The following is a 22523-nucleotide window of genomic DNA, read 5'->3' as shown; positions in this document are numbered from 1 at the left end:
TTATTAGACCGGGTGCTTTTTTTTTTGGCGATTTGTCGTTAATTTTTTTTTCGTTAACCACATATTCAACGGGCCATCTCTCGTTAATTACATTGCGTTGTCACTAAACCTGAAAGTCATACTAAGCATCCCAAGCATCTTAGATTTGAGTTTTGATTTACATTTCGGAATTTTTTCCAAAAAAAAAAATATGGGTTGGTCCGGTGGGATTCCCCTTTGGAACCGGAAACCGAATTGACTGTAACGGGGAACCGGACCGGAGCCCCCGAGAATCGGATCAAATTGGCCAGTTTAGTTCGGTTAAGGTGATTTCCGATTCAATAGGTTCGTTATGCTCGGCCCTAGAAAATAGTTCAAAAAGCAATTTGGAATTACAGAAGGTGCTCAAGCTTTGCTTTATTAAGCTGCTCAAAACTACTTCTTCCCTGGAAATCATTGGGCTCTACAGTAACCTCCCTGGCCTCCATAGCCAAGTGTGTACCCCATTTTCCGTACATTGCCATGGTTCGTCAAGCCATAAACGTTGGACTTATCGACGTATTCTCGGATTTTCTTGGAAGGTTGAAGGCGGGCGCTAAATCTGTAAAGCCAGTACATATTCCTGAAGTACGCCGCATGTGTGTAATCGGAGTCGCTGTCGGGAAATCGACCACTTCCCATCGGAGGACAGTATCCATCACTTCCCTCCATGCCGATTCCTCCCCAAGCCGCATGCAGCGAGCCATTGCGTAGATAGGCGAACAGTTCCTTCGGCCAATAACCCACTTTAACCGGAGGATCATCGTTCACGATCAACCACCAGTTCGCGGTATACAAGTCCTGGCCGGAAACAAAGTATCTCATTAACAAGCTTCATTGCGCATGTTAGAAAGGTCCGACATTTACCCGATTCGATCTTTCTGCCAGAAAATACGATGTGGACATCTTTATTTAAGGCTGAGAATGCTGATATGCCTTGGATGAGCTTTGATGAATCAAGCTTACCTGTTCAACTCGAAGCAGCAGCTCGTATTGCTTCCCGCCGATGACGGAAGTATCGTAGAATGGATAATTGGTTGTTACTTCCCTATCGATCTGAACAAAACCTGGGCATAGCACGTTATAGCACCCATTGTGATGACCATCACCCTACAGGAACAATGCTTTAGTCAACGGATGATCCGACTTTGCTCCGGTTTGCATACAAAAATTGGAGGAACGGAGTTTTCAATGGGGAAACCAATTAACAAAGCATGTCCAAACTAACCGTCCAGTATGTGAATAATCGGGAAATTCTATCGCCATTTAATTGTTGATTGACCTAGCAAATAAAACACGTTAGACAAATTCTCGCTTTCTCTTTTCATAATCGTAATTTGACTTCCTAAAACTTAAAAAAAGCTATCACTTGCTTGCCAACTGGCTGCGATCATGCTAATATGCTCTATAGGACCTGTCTCAAGCCATATATTGTGTGAGCTGAACTGGTCAGGAGCAACAGTTAGATTGTAGACGGTCATCCTCGCACCAGCTCCATATTTGATGTTTTCTACCTGATTGTCTCTTAAAGAAACCACCTGTGCGTGATCGTACATACTTTAAAGCAGATGGTGTGAGAAAAATCTTATAATTCTTACTTTCATCCCTAGTTGAATGTTGTCAATGGTTCCATGATTCAATAGGCATACATAATATCTTATTTGAATGAAATCCAATCGGATTTCAATATTTCTCATTATTGATTCTTGTACACACTAGAGACGGAGAGAGAGAGAGAGAGAGAGAGAGTACATGTTGATTGTAATTAGTCTGTCCCCTAGTAGATATAGATGGCATTTTAGGAATGGATCTTGCCCTTATCAAATCTTCCTTGGTCACTCGAGGGATGGGAACTGTTCCGACGGGGCAAGGTTCTCTCAAGCCGAAATTTACGGATTTTGCATTCGGGGGAGGTGTATCCTTTTCAAAAGGAGGCAAATTGGGTTCTAGCTGCACAAAAATCATGAAAATCAAGGAAAACATGAGAGACCCAAATTTCATGTTTAGACTATTCCCCTAGTTTGGTTGATTGCTGGGGGGAAAAATTGATAAACATCTTTACCTGAATTTTATGATCTTTGAGTAAAGGATGATCGAATGCCGGTTGCTTGTGAATGGGCACACAATCGATGGTTTCTCCGTCTTTAGTCTTCGTAGAAGTATCGAACATGGTCAAACCATTTGTCAAGCAAACATTAGTACTTGCTGAGAAAAATACTTGCAGAAATTGTTGTTAAAAATAGAAGAAGCTGTGAATTTGTAGAAGCAGTACCACAAATGTCTTGACGGCAGGCTTATTCAAAATCTTTAGTTGTGCCTCTATCTCCGAATCATCATTGGAAATGCTTGTTGCTTTGCCCCAATAACCATAAACGCTGCACAAAATGAGATGCGCCAGCAACAGTTTCACCAGAGCCATTGCTGTGTCCCGAAGCTCTCCTTCGAGATGCGAAGATAGGTATAAGAAAATATGAGAGAGAAGTGCCTATATAACGAGGTCTAGCGCCTCTTAAGCGGCCGATATCCCCCGTTGGATCCGGTGGTTTTCGATCTCGGTCGTTGATTCCATTTTTACATGAATGATTTTACCATTTTAAGAGGCGAAGATATTATCTGCTCTTAAAGGAATACAGAAGCAACAAGCTGCACAACCACCCTTTTTTTTGGTCCTTCCTCTTTTTGTGTTTGACTAAAGCGGCAAATGAGTAGTTATTTATTGCACATGTGAATGGCAGGTCATTGTGTAATTAATGAAAAATTTCAAATAAAAACTTAAAAGTACTCTCATTTTTTCGAACAAGGGCCGGAAGTGGCCATGTTAGTCTTAACTAAGGTCTTGAAGTGGCCATGACAATTTCAAATAAGGGCTTAATACCGGGGGGCTAAATATTTCGACTGATTAAGGACATTTCGTCCAAAGACAATTTCGATTCTAGTTTTTATTTATTTTTATTTTTTTATTCTTTGCCGCGAGCTCCTTGCGGCTGGGCGAGGGCCTACAAGCCCTCGTTAGATCAGGCGAGGCCAGCCTCGTCGAGGGCTCGCCTATGGTCGGCGAGGGTGGACCTCGAACAGATCGGGGTGAGGGCAACCCTCATCCAGCCCTCTTCGAGCATCCTCCGACCGACGTTTGCCATCTCACATGTTTTAAAACCAATTACAAGCAACTCTAAAATCTTTTTGGTAATCCTATAAAATGCTAAGAATGTTGGTTCAATATCCTTATCTTATGACATTTAGCTGTCATGTCACTTTGTTTACTAATTTCCATTTAAAGTTATCGAAGCTTTTAAACAACGGGGAACTTATTTCCCTTGCCTGTTTATCCAAGAAAAAATAGCTAATGATCATGCCCCATCAATTAGTTTAGACTGCATCTGTTTATCCAAGAAAAAACGCAAATAAGTAGTATTTTATATAGGTGTTATCTTTCTTGGCCAAATATATATATATATATATATATATATATATATATCTATATCTATATAGATAGGTGTTATCCAAGTTTCTCTTTTGCTTTGAAGCAATAACGGATCCACAATAAAGTTCAACTACCTTTATGAATAATCATATAATTTTCACTGAATAATATGCATGTTTGCCATCTGTAAAAAAAAAATACAAGCTTGTCATTATTTTGACTCTATTTGTCCATAATATTACTTCATTCTATAACTGTCATTGACCCGTGGAAAAGAAATTGATAAACTCAATCTCTTATTATTGTATATTAAAAAGTACGTTGAGATGGGATGGGCAGAGTCAGTTATAATCTAAAAATTATGCAATAATTTGTAATTTTGAGTAATGTGGAGAGTTAGATTTCACTATTTCATAAAGTATTTTAATTTAATTAACTTAGTTTATTAGGCTTAATCTACTCAATAGTTTCATTTTTAGGACCCAAAGAACCTCATAAAAGCGGTGAATACGGGTAGTGAAGCTAGACCGGAAAAATAATGGGAGAAGAACATTACAAGTGCCAATAAGTTGTGTACGACACTCATTTTAGTGCCAAAACTTTCAAAACCATCACTTAAGTGCAAAAAAAAAAAAAAAAGGATCACTAAAGTGCCAAAATCGAAAAAAAAAAATGATCACTTAAGTGCCAAACAAATTGGAGAAATTCCGATCAAATAAAATATGTGGCTTTTACATTTAAATTTATTACATGATGTAGCATATTCTGGCCAAGTGGACTTTCATGTTGACTTTTAAGATAAAAAATTAATAGAAAAATTAAATTAAATAAAAAATAAGCTGAAATCTTTGAAAAAAAAAAAGGGATGGGATGGTTTCATTCAAGCTGTGAGGGTGGGGGTTGGCCGGCGGGGGTCGCTGACCCCCGTTGCCTGAACGAAACCTTTCTTTATTTTAATTTTTAGCTTATTTTTATCTATTTAATTTTTTAAATATTTTAGATAATTTTTAAATTAAAGTCCACGTGTATTTCTTGCAAGCCATGTAAACTCATATATGAATTAAAAAAAAAGCCACGTAGGATTCCCGGCAAGTAAATCAGAGTTGACACTTAACTGATCGTTTTAAAAAAAACTGACACTTAATTGATCGTTTTGAAAGTTTTGATATTAAAGTGAGTGCGAGTGCCATATACAACTTATGACACTTGTAATATACTTCTCCCGAAAAATAATCACACCACAAAAAGGCGAAAATTTGATGGGCTAATCCTGCTAGCACGCACCAAATTAAAGAACAATCAATCGATCAATCCTTCAGTGTCGCGTTTAAAGATAGTCTCTTTTTCAACATATTAACACATTATTGAACTTGTTAGGTTAAAACTCATTATGGAGGAAAAGAATCGACATCGGCATGGGTAGAACTCAGAAGAGAAGCGCTTCAAACTCATTATTATGCGACGTGAAATCCCATTAAGAAAAAACGCTGCAAAAATTCATATAAGCAGTAGCAGAAATGTCTTGACGGGAGGCTTGTTCAAAATCTTCAATTGTGCCTCTATCTCCGAATCATCTTCGGAAATGCTTGTTGCTTCGCCCTGAGAACCATGAACACCATGTAAAAGGAAAAATTATCAAAAAAGTCCTAAATTTATTGCAATTATGTCAACCACAGTTTCATTAGTGCCATTGCTGATTTCTACACACTCAGAGATAAGAAAGATGAAGGTATTAGGAAAAACAATGAGAGATCAATGCCTAATTAATGAGGTTTCGCACCAGTATCCACAGTCCGATCTTATGGTTTTAATCTCCATCGTCAGTTTCATGGCGGTCTCAAAATATAGTCTTCAAGTCGCAACCGACTGTGGTGAACTTGTTCTACGTGCTGGATATGGGGAAAAATTCAGATTGGGAAAACCTCAGATAATTGCTCGAGGACTCATCGTACATGAAAGAGTCATAGCAGCCTCGACCGGTCGAAACGTTGATGTGCGACTTACTTTCATTGACATAAATTGATAGAATATTTAAATATTAAATCATGCATTCATCTAAAAGTTTAAACTTTTAGAATAAGTGACAGTGGTCTCACTAAATTTAATATGACATCAGAACAGGAGATCCCGAAGACCGGACTAATCTTGAGTTGTGACGTCAACCCACCCCTTCCAGGTTCCACTTATGGTGGAGTTCAACATGATCTTCCGATCCAAGTCGAACGGGTTAAGCATCATTTTTGAATTAAACTCCATATTGTGATCTTCCCGAAATCAATTTAAATCAATTCTACTTTTAATCAGGACCGGATAACGGGGAATTGGTGGCTGATACTTGGTGACCCTCCAACTCAGATAGGCTACTGGACAAAGGAGCTGTTTTTAAATCTGCGAGATGGTGCGCAAAATATTTCTTGGGGAGGAGTCGGCGCTGCCGGAAGTAATGGAATTTGTCCTCCGATGGGTGGTGGGTCAGAAGCCTGATGGGGATTTGGCACACGCAACATACGTCCGACAACTGGAATGGATTAGTGGACATGATGTACGCTTTCATCCTTCGGAAGAAGTGTCGGTAGGTGTGGATAAATCGTACGTCTATGATTTGAAAAACTATCGTGTTTCGTTGGGACAAGCCTTTGGCTATTGGTGTAGTTATGGTGGTCCTGGAGGTTATTGTAGTTTTCCATGACAAGTTGCATTGGACTATTCATTAAGTAAAACTCTAAGTTTATAATTCTATGTCGTTATCGCTAGTTATTTGTTTCCCCTTTTAGTTCCGTGGATCGAGGTTGCAAATAGGCATAGTCGAAGTCGACGGCTGGTGTGATGCAGGAAGATCGGAGTCTCGTCGAAAGAGAGCTGGCGCTCCCCGTGGCGGATTTGATCCCAAGGCATCGGGCTGCGGTAGCTGCAGCCGCCGTCGCTGATGCTATCGACGAACCTGGTCATGACGAGCTGGAACTTAACCGCAAGGAGCCGCCCGAACACCCCTCCTCTCCTCGCCCACTGCAGCACCAGGTGGGGCGCTTGGATGTGGACCTCCAAGGAAGCAAGGAAATGGAATCATTGCAATCGGGGCTGGGATTCGAGGGAACCATTCAAAGACAGAAGTGGAGAACCGAGGAGCGAGGACGCATCCGGAGGGAAAGGAGGAAGAGGGGGAAAAATAAAAATAAGCATAAAAATCGAAAATTGAATCTTACCAAAGTCGATTTTTTGGTTCTGTTCATATTCAGTTCTGGGCGAGTTTGGTTCAGTTCAAGCTTACATCTCAACGGTTCAGTGAAAAATCGAGCCGAACTAAACCATTGATACCCTTCGTTGCAAAATGCTTAAGGACCAAACCCAAACTGGTGTCTCTGTATCCGTATTAATCCTGGAGATTGAGGTTGCAATTATTGTAGGACCTGACTTGATCCATGAGGGCCAAGCTCCTAAAAGGAATACTTTGAGTAACAACACGATGGAGGCCACTTAAGGGTTAGTGATGACTTATTGATCACTCAACAAGTCCTTGCCCAATCAATGTGGGACTTGAGATGTGACAAACTCCCCATTTAAAGAACTCTCTTGACCGAGTCCCCTCGCTTCGACAATCACTCACTGTCCTAATTGGATTGGTTATGGCCCTCGAACAACACATTTGAAATATGGGTTCTTGCCCTCATGGGATTGGTTATTGGTCCATTCACTAACAAGAGATTTGCTAGAGGGATTCTTAGGGTTTTTTTCCAATTTAATTTTTTTAAATCAAATATTTACGAAAATATTTTTTAAAAATAAATATTTACCGATTTGGGTCTCGCTCGGCGGTTGGGGTGCCGAGCGAGACCCGCTCGGCAGCCGGGCCGCCGAGCAAGGGCTGCTCGGCAGGTGGGCTGCCGAGCTAGGGCGGTGGTGGGCCCCCCGCCGGGCCGCTCAGCGAGTTGAACTGCCGAGCGGACAGGTGGGGGGCCCCGGGCCGGCTCGCCAGGCCCAGCTGCCCGAGCGGGGTGCCCGCCCCCCCCCCCACGTGTCGCCCCCCCTTCCCCTCTCTTCCGTGCTGCCCCCTCCCCTCTCCTCTGTGTCGCTGTCCCCGTTTTCCGTGTGGCGGTCTCCTCGCGTGAGTTTGTGCCGCGAAAGAGTAGGGGCTCTCCTCTCCCCCGCATTTTGCGTCTTGCGGCGTCGGGCGCTACAATACGCAAAATACTCCAGATTTTCTGCTGCTCTTCTCTTCACTTCTTTAAATTCTCTCTTCCTCTCCTTCTCTCATTTCTTCTCTTTTTGGAAACGCTTTGTCGCTCTCCCTCTCTTTCAAACGTTTTTCGTCCGTCTCAAAACATTCTCTCATTTCTTCCCTCTTTCAAACTGTCTCTCTCTTAGACGCTCTTACTGTCCCGCAAACGCTCTTCCTTAGACACATTTCTTTATAGTTAAGTATGAATTTTTATTTATATGTTGTTAGTACTACATTTTTATATTAATATTTAAATTAATTCGGTACTTTTTCTTGACAGTTTGAGCTCCTCATTCGGTGCGTGCGCTCTCTCGATAATTTGAGGTAAATTTCTTTTTTATTATTTTTTACAGTTTCGTAAGTGTAGATTTATTTATGTGATTGTTATTTATATCTGAATCATGTATGTTACATATAGGTTATTAGTAAATTTTTTTAAATTGTTGTGAATGTAAATTTTGTTTTAAAAGTTTAAAATAAATTTTTAGGAAAATAACTTAAAAAAAGGGTTATCGGATAGCCAATACGAGAAGTGTGGACCGCATTTGACCCGATTAAAAAAAAATCAACGAGATTAGGGCGAATTTTTTTATTTACCCTATGTCGAAGTATGCTATCGTGTTCTCCTTCATGATTTTTTGTAGCGCTCTATTTAAAAAAAAAAATAATAGGTAGAGCCGTACTTGGAGACAGGGAAAATAAAAAAGTTTCGCCTAATGTGGTTAAATTTTTTTTGGACTCATTTTCACAATTATGTCCATATTCATTTTTAGGTTATCAGATGACCCGAGAATTGCATTCCGAATTTGACCCAGTGCAAAAAAATAATTTTTTAAAATAATTTGAAAATTCGGAAAAAGAAAATAAAAAAATTAAAAATTGACAAAAAAACATAGAAAAGAAAACAATAGGAAAAAATCATTGACAATTTGAAGAATTCAATGCTGCAATGGTCACAATGAAATGCCATGGAATATTATGGATATTTGGCCCCCGATTTTAAAAAAAATAAGAATTTTGCGGGTTTCTTTCCAATTTAATTTTTGTAAAAAAAGTATTTAGTAAATCAATTTATAAAAAAAATATTTACAAATTTGGGCCTCATTCGGCCGTGGAAGAGTAAATGGCCACAATCAATTTTTTTTAAAAATAATTTAGTATATACTTTTTTTAAAAAATAAATTAGGAAAAAACCCCAATTTTGCCATTCTGGGAAAATCTCTCCCAAAAAAATGAATAAAATTTAGAGAAATCCTGAAAAAGAGTAAATGGCCACAATCTACTGGTGATGGACTATTATTGATATTCGGCTCCCGATTTAAAAGAAAATAACAATTTTGGCATTTTGGGAAAATATGTCCCAAAAAAATAGGTAAAATTTCGAGAAATCCCGAAAAATAGTAAATGGCAAAATCAACTGGCCATGGAATATTATGGATATTTGGCCCCGATTTTAAAAAAAAATAAGAATTTTGCAGGTTTTTTTCCAAATTAATTTTTTTTAAAAAGTATTTACTAAATTAATTTATAAAAAAAATATTTACAAATTTGGGCCTCGCTCGGCCGTGGAAGAGTAAATGGCCACAATCAAATTTTTTTAAAAATAATTTAGTAAATACTTTTTTTAAAAAATAAATTAGGAAAAAATCTCAATTTTGCAATTCGGGAAAATCTCTCCCAAAAAAATGAATAAAATTTCGAGAAATCCTGAAAAAGAGTAAATGGCCACAATCTACTGGTCATGGACTATTATTGATATTCGGCCCCCGATTTAAAAGAAAATAACAATTTTGGCATTTTGGGAAAATATGTCTCAAAAAAATAGGTAAAATTTCGAGAAATCCCGAAAAATAGTAAATGGCAAAATCAATCGGCCATGGACTATTATTGATGTTGGGCTGCCGATTTTAATAAAATAACAATTTTTCTCTTATGGGAAAATTTCTCCAAAAAAAAAAAGGGTAAAATATCGAGAAATCCTGAAAAATAGTAAACGGCTACAATTAACTAGGCAAATCCTTATTTCGGTAATTTGACTGTTCGTGCTTTTGAAAATGAAGATTTTTCCCTTTTTGACAAATTGGCTCTGAATTTTTTTTATATTTCCCCATGCAAATCATTAGGAATATATGATACATTTATTTCATTTCATTTGATATATTAATTGTTATAATATTAATTTGTTAATGAGCTCGGGACAATGTTTACTGAATTGTATGTGCGAAATAATTTGTAATTTTTTTATTTAGCGGAATGTCATCTTCATTAGTTGCGATTGTATACTGGGGAGGTAGAATAGTGCAAACAGAATATGGACATGATTACGAAGGCGGACAATCTATTATGTTCGAGTTTGCAAACATATCAACATTTGATGAGTTACGTGCTACGATAGAGAGCGCGTTGAATATAACACCCAACCAGTATATTCATAAGCTGATATATAGATTCCCGATTTTAACATCGAATTGTGTCATATACGACATCACGGAGGTGCGTGATGATGGTACCGTTAGGATGATCAAGCAATTTGCACTTGAGACTGGTGCTACGGGGTTTTTACAGTTTTATGCAACTATAGCTGAAAACCAAGTGATAAATGATTCAGGTGAGGAAGGTTGTAATATCGATAAAGATGAAGTTGGCGTGCATAATCGGTACTTGGACCCTTATCATAATGATGATAATGATGGAGATGATAATGATGATAATGATGGAGATGATAACGATGAAGAAGATGATGAATGGATAGACAGTGATGACAATGATGAGGAAGATATCGAAGGTGACAATATGGAGGCTTACTACAACACCCATTGTAGTAATCCCATATTGCCGTTGGTACATCCGCCGCCATATTCGGAGATCGACTTTGATATGATGCAAGTCGATATAAGAGCCAAGCCGGGACGTATGTTATTTGATCCATCAAAAGAATTTGATGTTGGCATGTTATTTCCATCACGGGACGCGTTACGGTTGGCTGCGAAAGAGTACTCTCTGATAAGAAATCGAGCTTTCGCAGCGATGTCACAAATAAGTCCCAATATGTGATAAGGTGCGGTAATTTGAATGGACCATGTGATTGGAGGCTCCGCGCGTCTAATAAAGCGGGTACCCTATTTTGGAAAATAGTTAAGTACAATGGGCCACACACATGTAGTCATCCTCAAATGTCACGGGATCATCGACAACTTGATCGAGAGATACATATGCAGCCGGATAAAAGCAATGGTTACCGCCCAACCGGATATCGAATCAAGGCACTCATGGCGGAGATTCAAGACAAGCTGCATTTCGAACCTACTTATCGTAAAACCCGGGCAGCTAAACAAATGGCGATTGCCGAAGCTTTTGGAGGATGGGATGAGTCGTACGGTATGTTGAGAAAGTTCATGACCGAAATGATGGTAAGGAATCCAGGTTCTTATTTTGTGATCGATGATCACATGAACGTAGATCAAAGCTGTACCGTTTTCAACCGGATGTTTTGGACTTTCAAGCAAACGATTGAAGGCTTCGCAAGTTGTCGGCTCGTGATATTTGTTGATGGTACTCATTTGTACGGGAAATACCGAGGAACACTCCTTGTAGCGGCCTCACTTGATGGCGACAACCATATATTCTCGTTGGCATTTGCTGTAGTCGATCGGGAAGATATTGATAATTGGAGTTGGTTTATGACTTTGTTGCGGACATATGTTACTAGTAGGGATAATATTTGTGTAATATCAGACAGACATATGGGGATTAAAAGAGCAATGGAGACAGCAGAGTGGCGTCCTCCATATGGCTACCACAGATATTGCGTTCGTCATCTTGTAAGCAACTATAACAGACAATTCAAAAATGCCGAAGGCAAAGCCCTTATTGAAGCGGCAGGTGAATTTTGAAATTTTAAAATTTGATGAAAATACGTATTGACAATATTTGAGAAGGAAATACTAATTATTATTGTAATATACAGCTTACGCGAATCAACAACGAAAGTTCGTGAGTATCATGAACGAAATTAGGGGTATGGATGCACGCACACCTGCATGGTGTGACCCGATTCCAAGGGACAAATGGACGAAGGCTTATGATGAAGGGAGAAGATATGGAGCGATGACAACAAATTTAGTTGAATCGATCAATGGCATGCTTTGAAGGGTTATCATGGTCTCGCCAATAAAAGCTATGGTGGAGAAGATATTCTATCGGTTGGTCCACTATTTTGATACAAGAAGAACAAAGTACGGGATGCAGAAGGACCAACAACATGTATTTACACATTTTGCTGGTCAAACACTCGGGGAAAACAGTCAACGTGCAAATAGGCACGAAGTTACATGTTTCAACTCTGATGGAGGGATTTTCGAAGTTAAAACTGGACGTGACGGATCAAGAGGATCAGGGGGCCATAAACAGATAGTGCGCCTAGACCTGCGAACGTGCACATGTGGAAAATTTCAAGAGATTAAAATTCCATGTTCCCACGTAATTGCAGCATGTCAAGCATATGGAATTGATTACGAGCTATACGTAGATGAGTGCTACACGCTGGATAAAACTCTTCGATGCTATCGGTATATGTTTTATCCGTTGGGGCATGTTGAGTACTGGTCCGAACCCGACGCACCGCCATTAGTACCGGACCCGAGACGCATTAGGAATAAAGGAAGGCCCCGTGCATCACGTATACGTAATGAGATGGACTGGAGGACACCGAGTTGTAGCAATTCCCGCATCCATTGCTCGATATGTGGGAAATCGGGGCATAATAGGAGTACTTGTACACACAGGTCGTGTTAACACGCGGGCCCGCCCATCGAGTTGAGAATCTCCGTGACTATCCTAACATTTTATATTATGAACTTATGAAAGTGCGTATTTTAAGCCTGATGCATGGTTACGCGGGCTAGATGTTTGAGAGGATGTGTTATGAGCCTGAAGCGTTGATACGCGGGCCCGAAAATGGACTACTTGATGTTGATACCACGTGTGATCGAATTGCGGTAATGCCCGAAGTCCAAAGTACCATAGTATAGAAGTTTGATCTGCGGGATTAAGAGAGTGTGTGTCGTCGAGTTTTGAATTGATTTCATATTGATTTGGGTTGTTTGTGTGTGCTTTGGGTTATATATCTTGGTTTGATTAGCTCGGAGGTACTATACCCTAGGGTCGGCTTAGATCCACCTTACTGGGATTTTTATCTCACCCCTTCGTGGGACCCACTTTTCAGACCACCGACCCCGAAGATGCCGCCGCCGCTTTTTGGGATACCGAGACGGATCGATCGCATAGTGACAAAATATGTATTAGGTGATGGTAGGGTGTACTATAGGAACCTTAGCACCGTGTGGATAGACGTAGGAGGTGGAGCTTGGGAAGAGTCTACCTTTTTGGCCTGGACTAAGGGAGCAGAAGAAGGAATGGGTGGACCCCTTCAAATTTACGGCGTGCCCCTACGACGAGGACGAGCAAGGAGACCCCATGGAGTTGGACCCTCCGAGTGCTTGCCTTGGAATGGAGAAGTCGAGAACCCGGACACCGAATCGATGGAGGAGGAGGACGCCGAAGAACCAATGGAGTCGACCCGGGAGCCGATAGAGGAGGCCCAAGCGGTAGAGGTTGTAGATGGCGATGCGAGTCGGAGGAGCCCACCGAGTCCGAGCGAGGCATTGATGGACGAGTTCAACGAGCCACCGGATTCGAGTCGAGCCCGAGCCCGAGCCCGAGATGGAGCACGAGTCGACCCCGAAGAAGCTGAAGAGTGAGACGCATTTACGGATTACGACCCGCTAGGCGATGAGGACTTATCCGAGAATAGTGGCCCGACCTCGTTGTGTAGCTATATTATCTACCTTTTTATGCCCTCGTAGGATTGCGTTCGTATTTGGACACGTCTGTGGGATTTCTTTTGGTAGTTTTTTGTTGTAAGCTTCGAACCTCGTCTTCGTGTATCCCTTTTCGTTGAACTCGTTGTGTAATTTGGTTTTCAGTTATGTGATGTTTGTTTTTATGATATCCTGGATCATCTTGCTTCGTTGCATTTGAGTTTTGTTTAGGCGTCCGCATGTGCATTTCATTTCGCAATTTCGAATTTTTATATATTAATTTATTGTGATGTTATAATATCACGGTTGCACGATATTTATTCATTGCTTCTGTTCCATATGTACATTAGATATGTCAATTTAATGATGGAGATAATATGACAATTGTAGATATGGCACAAAGGACTCATATTCAGCCGGGACCTCGGGATGATTCACTACTTACACGACAGGCCCGACATAGATCAGAGACCGTATGGAACGCTCGGGTAATTGAGAAATTTAGTAGTTCATTTGCCATTCGTAACCCCAATATCAAAATTGATACTAACAGTTCATATCACATTTCACGAAGCAGATGAAAATGCACTCCTTAGATGTCGGCGATCCATGTTGCACGTAGATGAACTTGATGAACGCATACTCCCGTACCTTCAAGCTTCGGGATTTTATGGAGTTTATATGATGGGGTATTTTCAGTTATATTGGCATTTGATTACTGCGTTGGTCGAGCGGTGGAGACCCGAGACCCACACCTTCCATATGCCGGAAGGTGAATGTACGATTACGCTTGAGGATATAGCGGTGATCACGGGGCTGCCCATAGATGGACGTGCGATTCGGCCGTACCGATTTTAACCGGGGCACTCTCTGTGATGATCTACTTGGTGCTCGCCCGCCTAATTTGCGTGGGACGCAGATAAACTTAAGTTGGCTGAGTGAACACTTTGATGATCTCCCTCCGGATGCCGATGACGTTATGATAGTACAACATGCTAGGGCGTTCATTCTCCGTTTAATTGGAGGATGCATTTTTTCGGATAAATCGGGGGGCACGAGCTAGTTTACTATTTCTTCCACTTGTTGGCGGACCTCAACAACCCTACGCAAGTGCGGTTGGGGTTCAGCAGCGCTTGCATGGTTATATCGGGAGCTATGTAGTGCAACCAATCCATCAAAACATCAAATTGGAGGTGCCCTACATGTATTGCAGATTTGGGCATGCGAGCGCTTCGGATGTGTCGCCCCATCCTTGGCGGATCGTGATCCTTTAGAAGATGCACCTCTCGGTAGTCGGTAAGTGATCTATTATTTTTTTAGTTCATCAGTCATTAATTTTTTCCAAGGCGTATAATATATGAAAATCTCATATTTTTTTTTTTATGCAGCTGGAGTCAAGGCCTACCGACAACGGAGGTCTCTACACATACGTTGCCACATTTACGCTATCAACTTGATAGAATGGGATCAGAAGACGTAAGTAATGATAGCAACCAACAAGTTTAATATAATTTTAGCTTATAAATTGATTATTGATTTAATTTAATATGTTTTATTACCATACCAGATTATTTGGGAGCCATACCCCAATGACATTCGGGAGGCTCTACCATATTACTGCCGGCGGGGACAAGATAGTTGGAGGGCTCGTGTCCCACTCATCTCATTCTGGATAGTTGAGTGGTATTATCCAGATCGGGTACTTCGTCGATTCGGTATGCAGCAGCCAATACCGCCGTCGTCCGCGTGATCATACCGCGTTGCATGATATTGAATTAAGGCCGGTTGGCAAGGATTGGGTAGGTAAACATAGACGGTGCATTGATATGTGGGACCGTCGTGTCGATTACATTGTCAATGGTGATCCCGCAACGGAGGCACTTCACTATCATTCAGGATATATGGAGTGGTACCGTAGACATACCCGGAGGTGGATTTCTATTCCGGGGGCCGCAATGGGTGTAACGGTTCGTGCAAATGCTTTCAATTTGATTCGTTAATTATTTTTTAGTAACGTGATCTATTATCATTTCATAACTTTTGATATCATTATCGGGGTGATGGCGTTGAACAAATTTTGCATATCATACATAATGTCAACCCATCTCGTCAATCTGGGGCAGTGTGGGGAATATAGCTAGGGCAATGCTATACGTTCGTAATGAGGAAAGACGGCTAACAATGATGCCACCGCCCCAACCAGCAACTACAGAAGCACCCGTTGGACCGCGGGATGATGACCCTCCCGAGACTGTTCAGCCAATGCGGAGGGCTACTCGAGATCATCCAGGTGGTCATGTCGTCCCCTATCCCTTGGAGTATCATACGACGATTTCACTCCGGGGTTCACTCCGGGGTTTGGCCGATCGATTTCACTCCGGGGTTCACTCCAGGGATTTCGCCGATCGATTTCACTCCGGGGTTCTCACGGTTTGCGAGGCCCATCTCACGGGGATCCGATTTTCAATATCCCGACAATACACCGCTGCAGACTCCAGCTACTTCTGCCGAGCCTTATGGATCCGATTTCTCTCCTTTTTCTCAATACCCTCATACGGTAGGATATGTACCATCCGGACGGGGCATATTTGCAGAAGATATGCCTTCGTCATCCACACATCCTAGTCATCCGGATTCTCGTCCTCGACGTCCGTACAATACTAGACTTCCCGAACAACGGAGACGACCTACTTGCGGAACAGGAGGTCATAGAGGAGGACAACATCATTAGTATATGTAATTACGGTTGACGATTGTTATATATTATGAAAATCTCATTTTTTTCATATATCTTACCAATTTTATTTTATGAATACTTTCAATTAATTACATAATTACAATATTGTTTATTAATTATATATCTTAATAAATTTTAACATTAATTACAACATATTTTTTTTATATATCTTACCAACTTTTTTTCATTTCGTATTTTTTTAATTATTGATACTTATATTAAGTATTGAGATTTTCATAATTTCTAAAAATCCAAAATTACAAAGCTGCAATTAAAAAATCCCCAAAATACTAAAAAAATAGAAAAACCCATCTAGACAATCCCCAATCGCAAAAATCCATCGTTCATCACCGCCAACGGCAATGTATATTGATTAAGACGCCGTTTCCCTTGAGTCGACCGAATTTGAGCCCGATCTGATATCATCGACCCTATTCGCCGGTTGTTGACACATCACCATTTGACCTTCCGGTTGGATTTATGTCTGTCCAATATATGAATATATTATGAAAATCTCATTTTTTTTTTTCATATATCTTACCAATTTCATTTTATGAATATTTTAAATTAATTACATAATTACAAGAAAAACGGCGTTTTTTTAGGAAAAAGCCGGGCTTTTCTTTTTGTGTGGGAAAAAGGCTGTTTTCCTTGTCAATTTTGCATTTTTCTCCCATCGGTGCTACTTCTTGATATCAAATGAACCCTCTTTTCCCTCTTTCCTCTTCTTTCAATCTTTTTAGCTGATTGAATTGCATAATTACAATATTATTTATATGAATATTTTACCAATTTTATATTATGAATATTTTCAATTAATTTCATATATTGTTAAATATGTCTTGAATTTTATGTACCCGGTCCGGTTTATCACCCGACTCGACATATTTTTGTGCGGCCCATAAAGTGGAGGAAAAATTGAGATTTACTTCATCATGCGGAGAATTGGGCCGATAGGCTCAACTCGGAGCAAGCGAACAAATCTCCTTTGCGGTGCGAACATATTTGCGTGCGGGTTCGGGGCAACGCCCCCGAGAAATTCTTTTTTGTGCCCTATTTTTTATACTGCAGGTAGAGTTTCTTTTCGTTTGCTATTGAAGATTTTCCTTATGTGAGAGACGAGTGAGCCGTGTACTTTTGTTCGATCGAAAATCGACTTCTGTAATCTATACTCTCCTTGATCATAGTGCAATTTCGTTTTGCCTCATCCGTGGACGTAGATCACCTTAATCGAACGACATAAATCCTTGTGTTCCGTGTTCGTTTTCGCATTTATTTTTTCAACATATATCTTACCAATTTTTTTTATGAATATTTTCAATTAATTACATAATTACAACATTATTTATGAATTATAGATCTTAACAATTTTTTCTATTAATTATTACTAATATAACATGTTAAAAAAATACGATATAAACTAAATATTATAAATATAAATAATTAAAACACTTAAAAAAGGAAAAAAAAAAACAAAAAAAGCCAGCAGGGGCGGGGCCCGCCGCAGCCGCTCGGCAAACTGGCCGCTGAGCGGGCAGGCCGGGCCCACTCCCGGCCGCTCGGCAGCCCGGCTGCCGAAAGCAGATTTGCTCTCGGCGGCCCGGCTGCCGAGCGAGTCTCGCTCGGCAAACCCACCGCCGAGCGAGACCCAAATCGGTAAATATTTATTTTTAAAAAATATTTTCGTAAATATTTAATTTAAAAAAATTAAATTGAAAAAAAACCCGGATTCTTACTCTGATCCCATTTGAAACGAGTGGGTTTATCGATAAGAATACTTTGAATGACTACATAAGGTAATGTTCGATAAGCATAAATTCAACTATCTGTATGGGCAAGTTGGGAAAAACGATATTTTTTTTGATGTGATGATTGTGAATGGAATGAAAAAAGAAAAAAAATGGATATCTCTCACATTTTGGGTTGTTTAAATTCGAATTATTTCATTTCGACAAAAAAAAATTGAATTCTTTCATGATCCATTTTTCAAATTTATTTTAGTGTTAAATAACAAAAAATAACCCCGAACCTAACCACCGAGCATGAACGCAAATACCGGGGCAGCTGATGAGGGCCAAGCTCAGCTTTGGTCCACCACTTGGGGAGCAATTTGATCTTTCTTTCGAAACTTTAACATTTGTTAGATTGATTAGAGATCCATAATCCCCAATCGACAAAAGGTTGAGACTAAGTTTTGATTGTCCTTGGATCAAAGTGGTCTCCCAATGAAAATATGGATACTAATCTCATTTCCCAAAAACTTTGGAGCAGCATGACAACATCTTTTCCTTCACTTCATCCCATCACAAATTATGAACTTTTAGATCCGCAGCAAACATGATTGACATCAAATTTTGTGTTCAAATTCGTCTTGTCTGTCTTTTCTAAAAAATAAAATATAACCTTCCCATCCCCAAACTTGATAGTGTCGACATCTAAATTTCTGTCCAAAAATTGTTTTTACATTCTTAAAAAAGAACTTTGAAATTTGTTTCCTTCCAAAAATATTTCATGTATTAAATGTGGCGTTCTCACATTTTAGATTACTTGGGCATTTAATACAGTTTCAAAATTGGGATTAGATCCCTTGGAATCTATTTTCGTGAAAAAAAAAAAACTAATTGCACTTGCATTTGCAAAGTTTGACTTTAAGTGTCATTTACCTTTAAGGAAACCTTCTGTGAGCTCTATGAAAAGATTGACAGCTATTAACACCTAAATTTTAGCTCAAAATTTACTTATTCATTGCATGAAAGAAAAAAAGAAGGCATTAAACCTAACCCTAGAAATTTAGGCATTATTAACATTTTTTGTTTGATATGTCGCATTGAGTAAATTTCATCGACCCGATCATGGATTGTACTTGAGTTGGCCGGCATGCAAAACAATCTTGAATATAGGCCATATACTCAATTGAAATGTCAAGATTAGGCGCGCGTGTGATCCGGCTCTTTCCAATGATCTTGGCCACATCCCTTTGGTCGGCCTAGCAAGGAAAGGAAGGGAGTTTCCATCAATAAAAAATAGTAACAATTTTTGGAATCCTCAAGAATCATTGCACATATTAGGCGTCACCATTATTTGGGCTCCGTTTGTTTCTTGAAAAAGGAATGATTTGAAAAATATTTTCCTGAAAATGATTGCTTGTATCACTTGAAATAATTAGCCAATTTAATGTATTATTAGTATCGATAACAATTTATGTCTAAACATTTTCGTAGAAAACGAAAATATTTTCATTCATTCATTTTTTTAGATATAAACGATAATTTTTAAGAAAATATTTTCCATATCATTCATCTCTCGCGAAAAAAATTGAAAATTGTCCAAAAAGTCCTAAACCTATTGCGCTTTTGCTAATTGGGTCCATTTGATCAATTTGGCTGAATGAATGCTGTCATCTTATGTGGCATAGTTGATGCGGATTTGAATTTTTTTAATAATATCGTTTTTCAAACTATTAATTTATGTCTTTGTTCTTTATTCTTTTCTTCTCTTGTTTTTACTTTTTTTTTTCCCTTTTTCCCTCTGCCAAGCATCACGGTGGCTCGTCAACAACCGGCGGAGGTCACCGGCCTTAGGCCAGGGTAGCCTTCATCCGCCTCGGGTGAGGGACTTTGAGTTTATTTTAAGAAAGGAGCATTAAGAGACCAAAAGTCATCACACACAACCTGAGTAAACCTTGAAATCAGTGATAGGGTAGGTTTCATATTCTAGGATATGCATGGTAGGTTTCGGGTCCAAAAATAAGGAACCTATTTTGATAGGTAGGTTATAAGTTCCAGGTGAAACTTGTTCGAAACCTGAAACTGCTCACTCTTAGTTCTATTAACAACGAAAACTTAGAATGTTAATCGTGTAAGATATAACAAAAAGAAAGAAAGAAAGATAGACTTATTTAGAATCCTTCAAAGAGAGGGTCTTTAGAAGACACAATTAAGAAGAAAAAGAAGATATTCTAAAAGGTTCCATATAATAGAAGCAAGGCTAATGCCTATATTTATAGAATTATATATCAGTTTGAGAAAAAAAATTGATTTCCAACTTCTTCCGAACTTTGTACAAAATTTCAGTCAATTTAGGAAGGAAACTTCATGGCAGAAATTCGAAGACCAGTGGAAAACATGCATTTTCAAGTGGAAAAAATGGCAACCATGCCTCTTTTCACGGCAAACTTTTTAGTCTTGCTCTTGACTTTTGCCCAAAACGGTCATAACGCACGACTCTTAGTCTTTAGTGCCCTTTTTCTTCTTTCTTTTTTGCTGTGCATCCCTTTTATTTCTCGTGATCGAGACAAAAAAAACTATAACCTCATTATTAGGCCTGTGGCTTGGTCCAATTCTGTCCCTCCTGCTATCTAAGAAGCCCACTAGGAGTTACACCATGCTCAAACCTTCTCGTTTGGCAATCATTCGCCGCACTCATTGGATCGAGGCCTACTCCATCCACAAACCATGCATCTACTAAAGGAGTTCTTACTCTTATATCATCTGTGACGAGCCGATTCGTTCCACGTGAGTCAATCTCCCAATAAGAATTCACTTAATAACTGTACATGTAGTGATCATTCCAGATTGGGTGTCGACTTATGAATCACTTAACGGGGCCACTAGCAATTGATATAGGACTACGGGATGTCGCACTTACTGGGGGCAACGTTCACTAAGCATAAGTTCTACTACATGTAGGGGCAAGTGAGTGACACTGATTATTTTTGCTGATGGGAAGATTGCGAATGGAATGATAAGAAAGAAAATTGGATACCTCTCACAGTTTGTGTTGCGCGGAATCAAGCGATCGAATGATAAAATAGATAGAACAAGAAAAGTGTTGAATATGTCTCAAGTTTAAAATTGTTATTGGCACCACAAGACAAAATATGGGGACCACGTTTGATCATTACTCAAGATTTTGGTCTGATAGGAAAGAAAGAAGAGCACATGGCTTCTTGAGTAATGGAAGATCAAGATTTGAAAAAGGAAAGAGTGACCCACACATTATTCTTTCCTTTACTCCTCCTCCTCATTGTCGTTCATAAAAAGAAGAAAAAGGTAGGGTTTTGCTTTCCTCCCTTTTTCTTGAACCTACTGAAGCCATATAAAGAGAAAGAAAAGGGGGAGGACCTATAGTGAGAGTGAGCCGCACAAAGAAGAGAAGACCAAGTAGAGAAAAGCCGCGCGAGAAAGAAAGCAAGAGACGTTCTAGTTTCTTGGCCGTGCGCGAGCTGTTGCTTGGGCTTGAACACGCGGACGGATTTGTGCTTCGTGAGTTTTATTTTGTTATATCCAATTAAGTTGTTTATTTGTAAACACGAAGGGTTTGGGTATAATCTAGGTGCGGGAAACACGAGCGTATTGAGCGATTGTAATTCCGATTCTCCGATTATAGTGGATTGTTCTTGCTGGCTCTCCCGTGGATGTAGGTACCGATATTCGGACCGAACCACGTAATTCCTGGTGTCATTTATCGTTCCTCGTTATTTCTCGTGGCTTTTCGCATTGATTTATTTGCAAGATCTGGGTTAGCTTCCGCACGTTATATTACGACAATTGGTATCAGAGCACCAAGTTCGGATATTCTAGATTGTGATTTGGGGCTTTTGCTTGTCTGATTATTATCTGGATATCCTGTGATTGCAATTATGTCCGGAGTGAAAGCTGAAATTGAGAAGTTTAACGGGAGGAACAACTTTGGGTTATGGAGTCTCAAGATGGAGGCGATATTGACAACTCAAGGTTTAGCAGAAGCATTGGAGGGCAAGGCCGAGTTGCCCGAAACGATGACAGATGCTGAAAAGGATGTGGTAATGAGGAAAGCTAGAAGTTTAATCCCGTTGAATTTATCGGATGAAGTGTTAATAGAGGTTGGTGAGGAGAAGGATACCGCAACATTGTGGGCAAAACTTCAGGCACTCTATATAACGAAGGGTTTGAACAATCGCTTATACATGTTGAAGAGGATGTTCCGGTTCGGATATACCGAAGGTACGTCTATCAGAACCCATCTAGATGAATTTAATAAACTCATGATGGATTTGAAGAATGTCGGTAAGACACTTGATGATGAAGAGCGGGGCATGATGTTGTTAGCTTCCCTACCAGAGTCATGGGAGCACTTTACCGATTCATCATTGCAGGGGCGTACTACGATTACCTCGGAAGAGGTAAAGTCCGCCTTATTTTCTAAAGAGTGGCAGAGAAAGTTGCGAGATGACAGTCTAGCGCAGGATGTAGCGCGAGGACTAGTGATTCGGGGTAGAGAGCAACAACGAGGGTCCAAGAGAGCGAGAGGTAAAAGCAGATCTAAGTCACG

General features: G+C 39.9%; 2 protein-coding genes across 2 annotated transcripts in view; one reads left to right on the top strand and one right to left on the bottom strand.

The window, feature by feature from the left end:
- Positions 1-366: 366 nt before the first annotated feature.
- On the bottom strand, positions 367-2459 carry LOC115737044. Its single transcript, XM_048285355.1, has 7 exons — positions 2291-2459; positions 2081-2167; positions 1771-1968; positions 1392-1556; positions 1247-1300; positions 985-1128; positions 367-819 (listed from the first exon to the last, which is right to left on the bottom strand). Exons 1-7 carry the CDS (start codon positions 2435-2437, stop codon positions 433-435), a joined length of 1182 nt encoding a protein of 393 aa, XP_048141312.1. The 5' UTR covers positions 2438-2459; the 3' UTR covers positions 367-432.
- A 3375-nt stretch (positions 2460-5834) lies between these two features.
- The window catches only part of LOC115737045, a 46078-nt gene continuing 29389 nt past the window's right edge, over positions 5835-22523 (top strand). The window contains exons 1-2 of the mRNA XM_030668998.1: positions 5835-6011; positions 6272-6549. Of these exons, the coding sequence (XP_030524858.1) occupies positions 5835-6011; positions 6272-6549 (455 nt within the window). The remainder of the gene's footprint in view (positions 6012-6271; positions 6550-22523) is intronic.

Source organism: Rhodamnia argentea, chromosome 9, assembly GCF_020921035.1.
Source record: "Rhodamnia argentea isolate NSW1041297 chromosome 9, ASM2092103v1, whole genome shotgun sequence".
NCBI lineage: Eukaryota > Viridiplantae > Streptophyta > Magnoliopsida > Myrtales > Myrtaceae > Rhodamnia > Rhodamnia argentea.
Note: the sequence above shows the minus strand (reverse complement) of the source record. Positions and strands in the feature narration are given on the sequence as shown.

Coding starts and splice junctions, on each gene's coding strand:
- LOC115737044 (XM_048285355.1), bottom strand. CDS start 2,437: ATGGCTCTGGTGAAACTGTTGCTGGCGCATCTCATTTTGTGCAGCGTT. Junction 1,557..1,770: donor AGACTAATTACAATCAACAT/GTACTCTCTCTC, acceptor GATCACGCACAG/GTGGTTTCTTTAAGAGACAA. Junction 1,301..1,391: donor TGATCGCAGCCAGTTGGCAA/GCAAGTGATAGC, acceptor TTTATTTGCTAG/GTCAATCAACAATTAAATGG.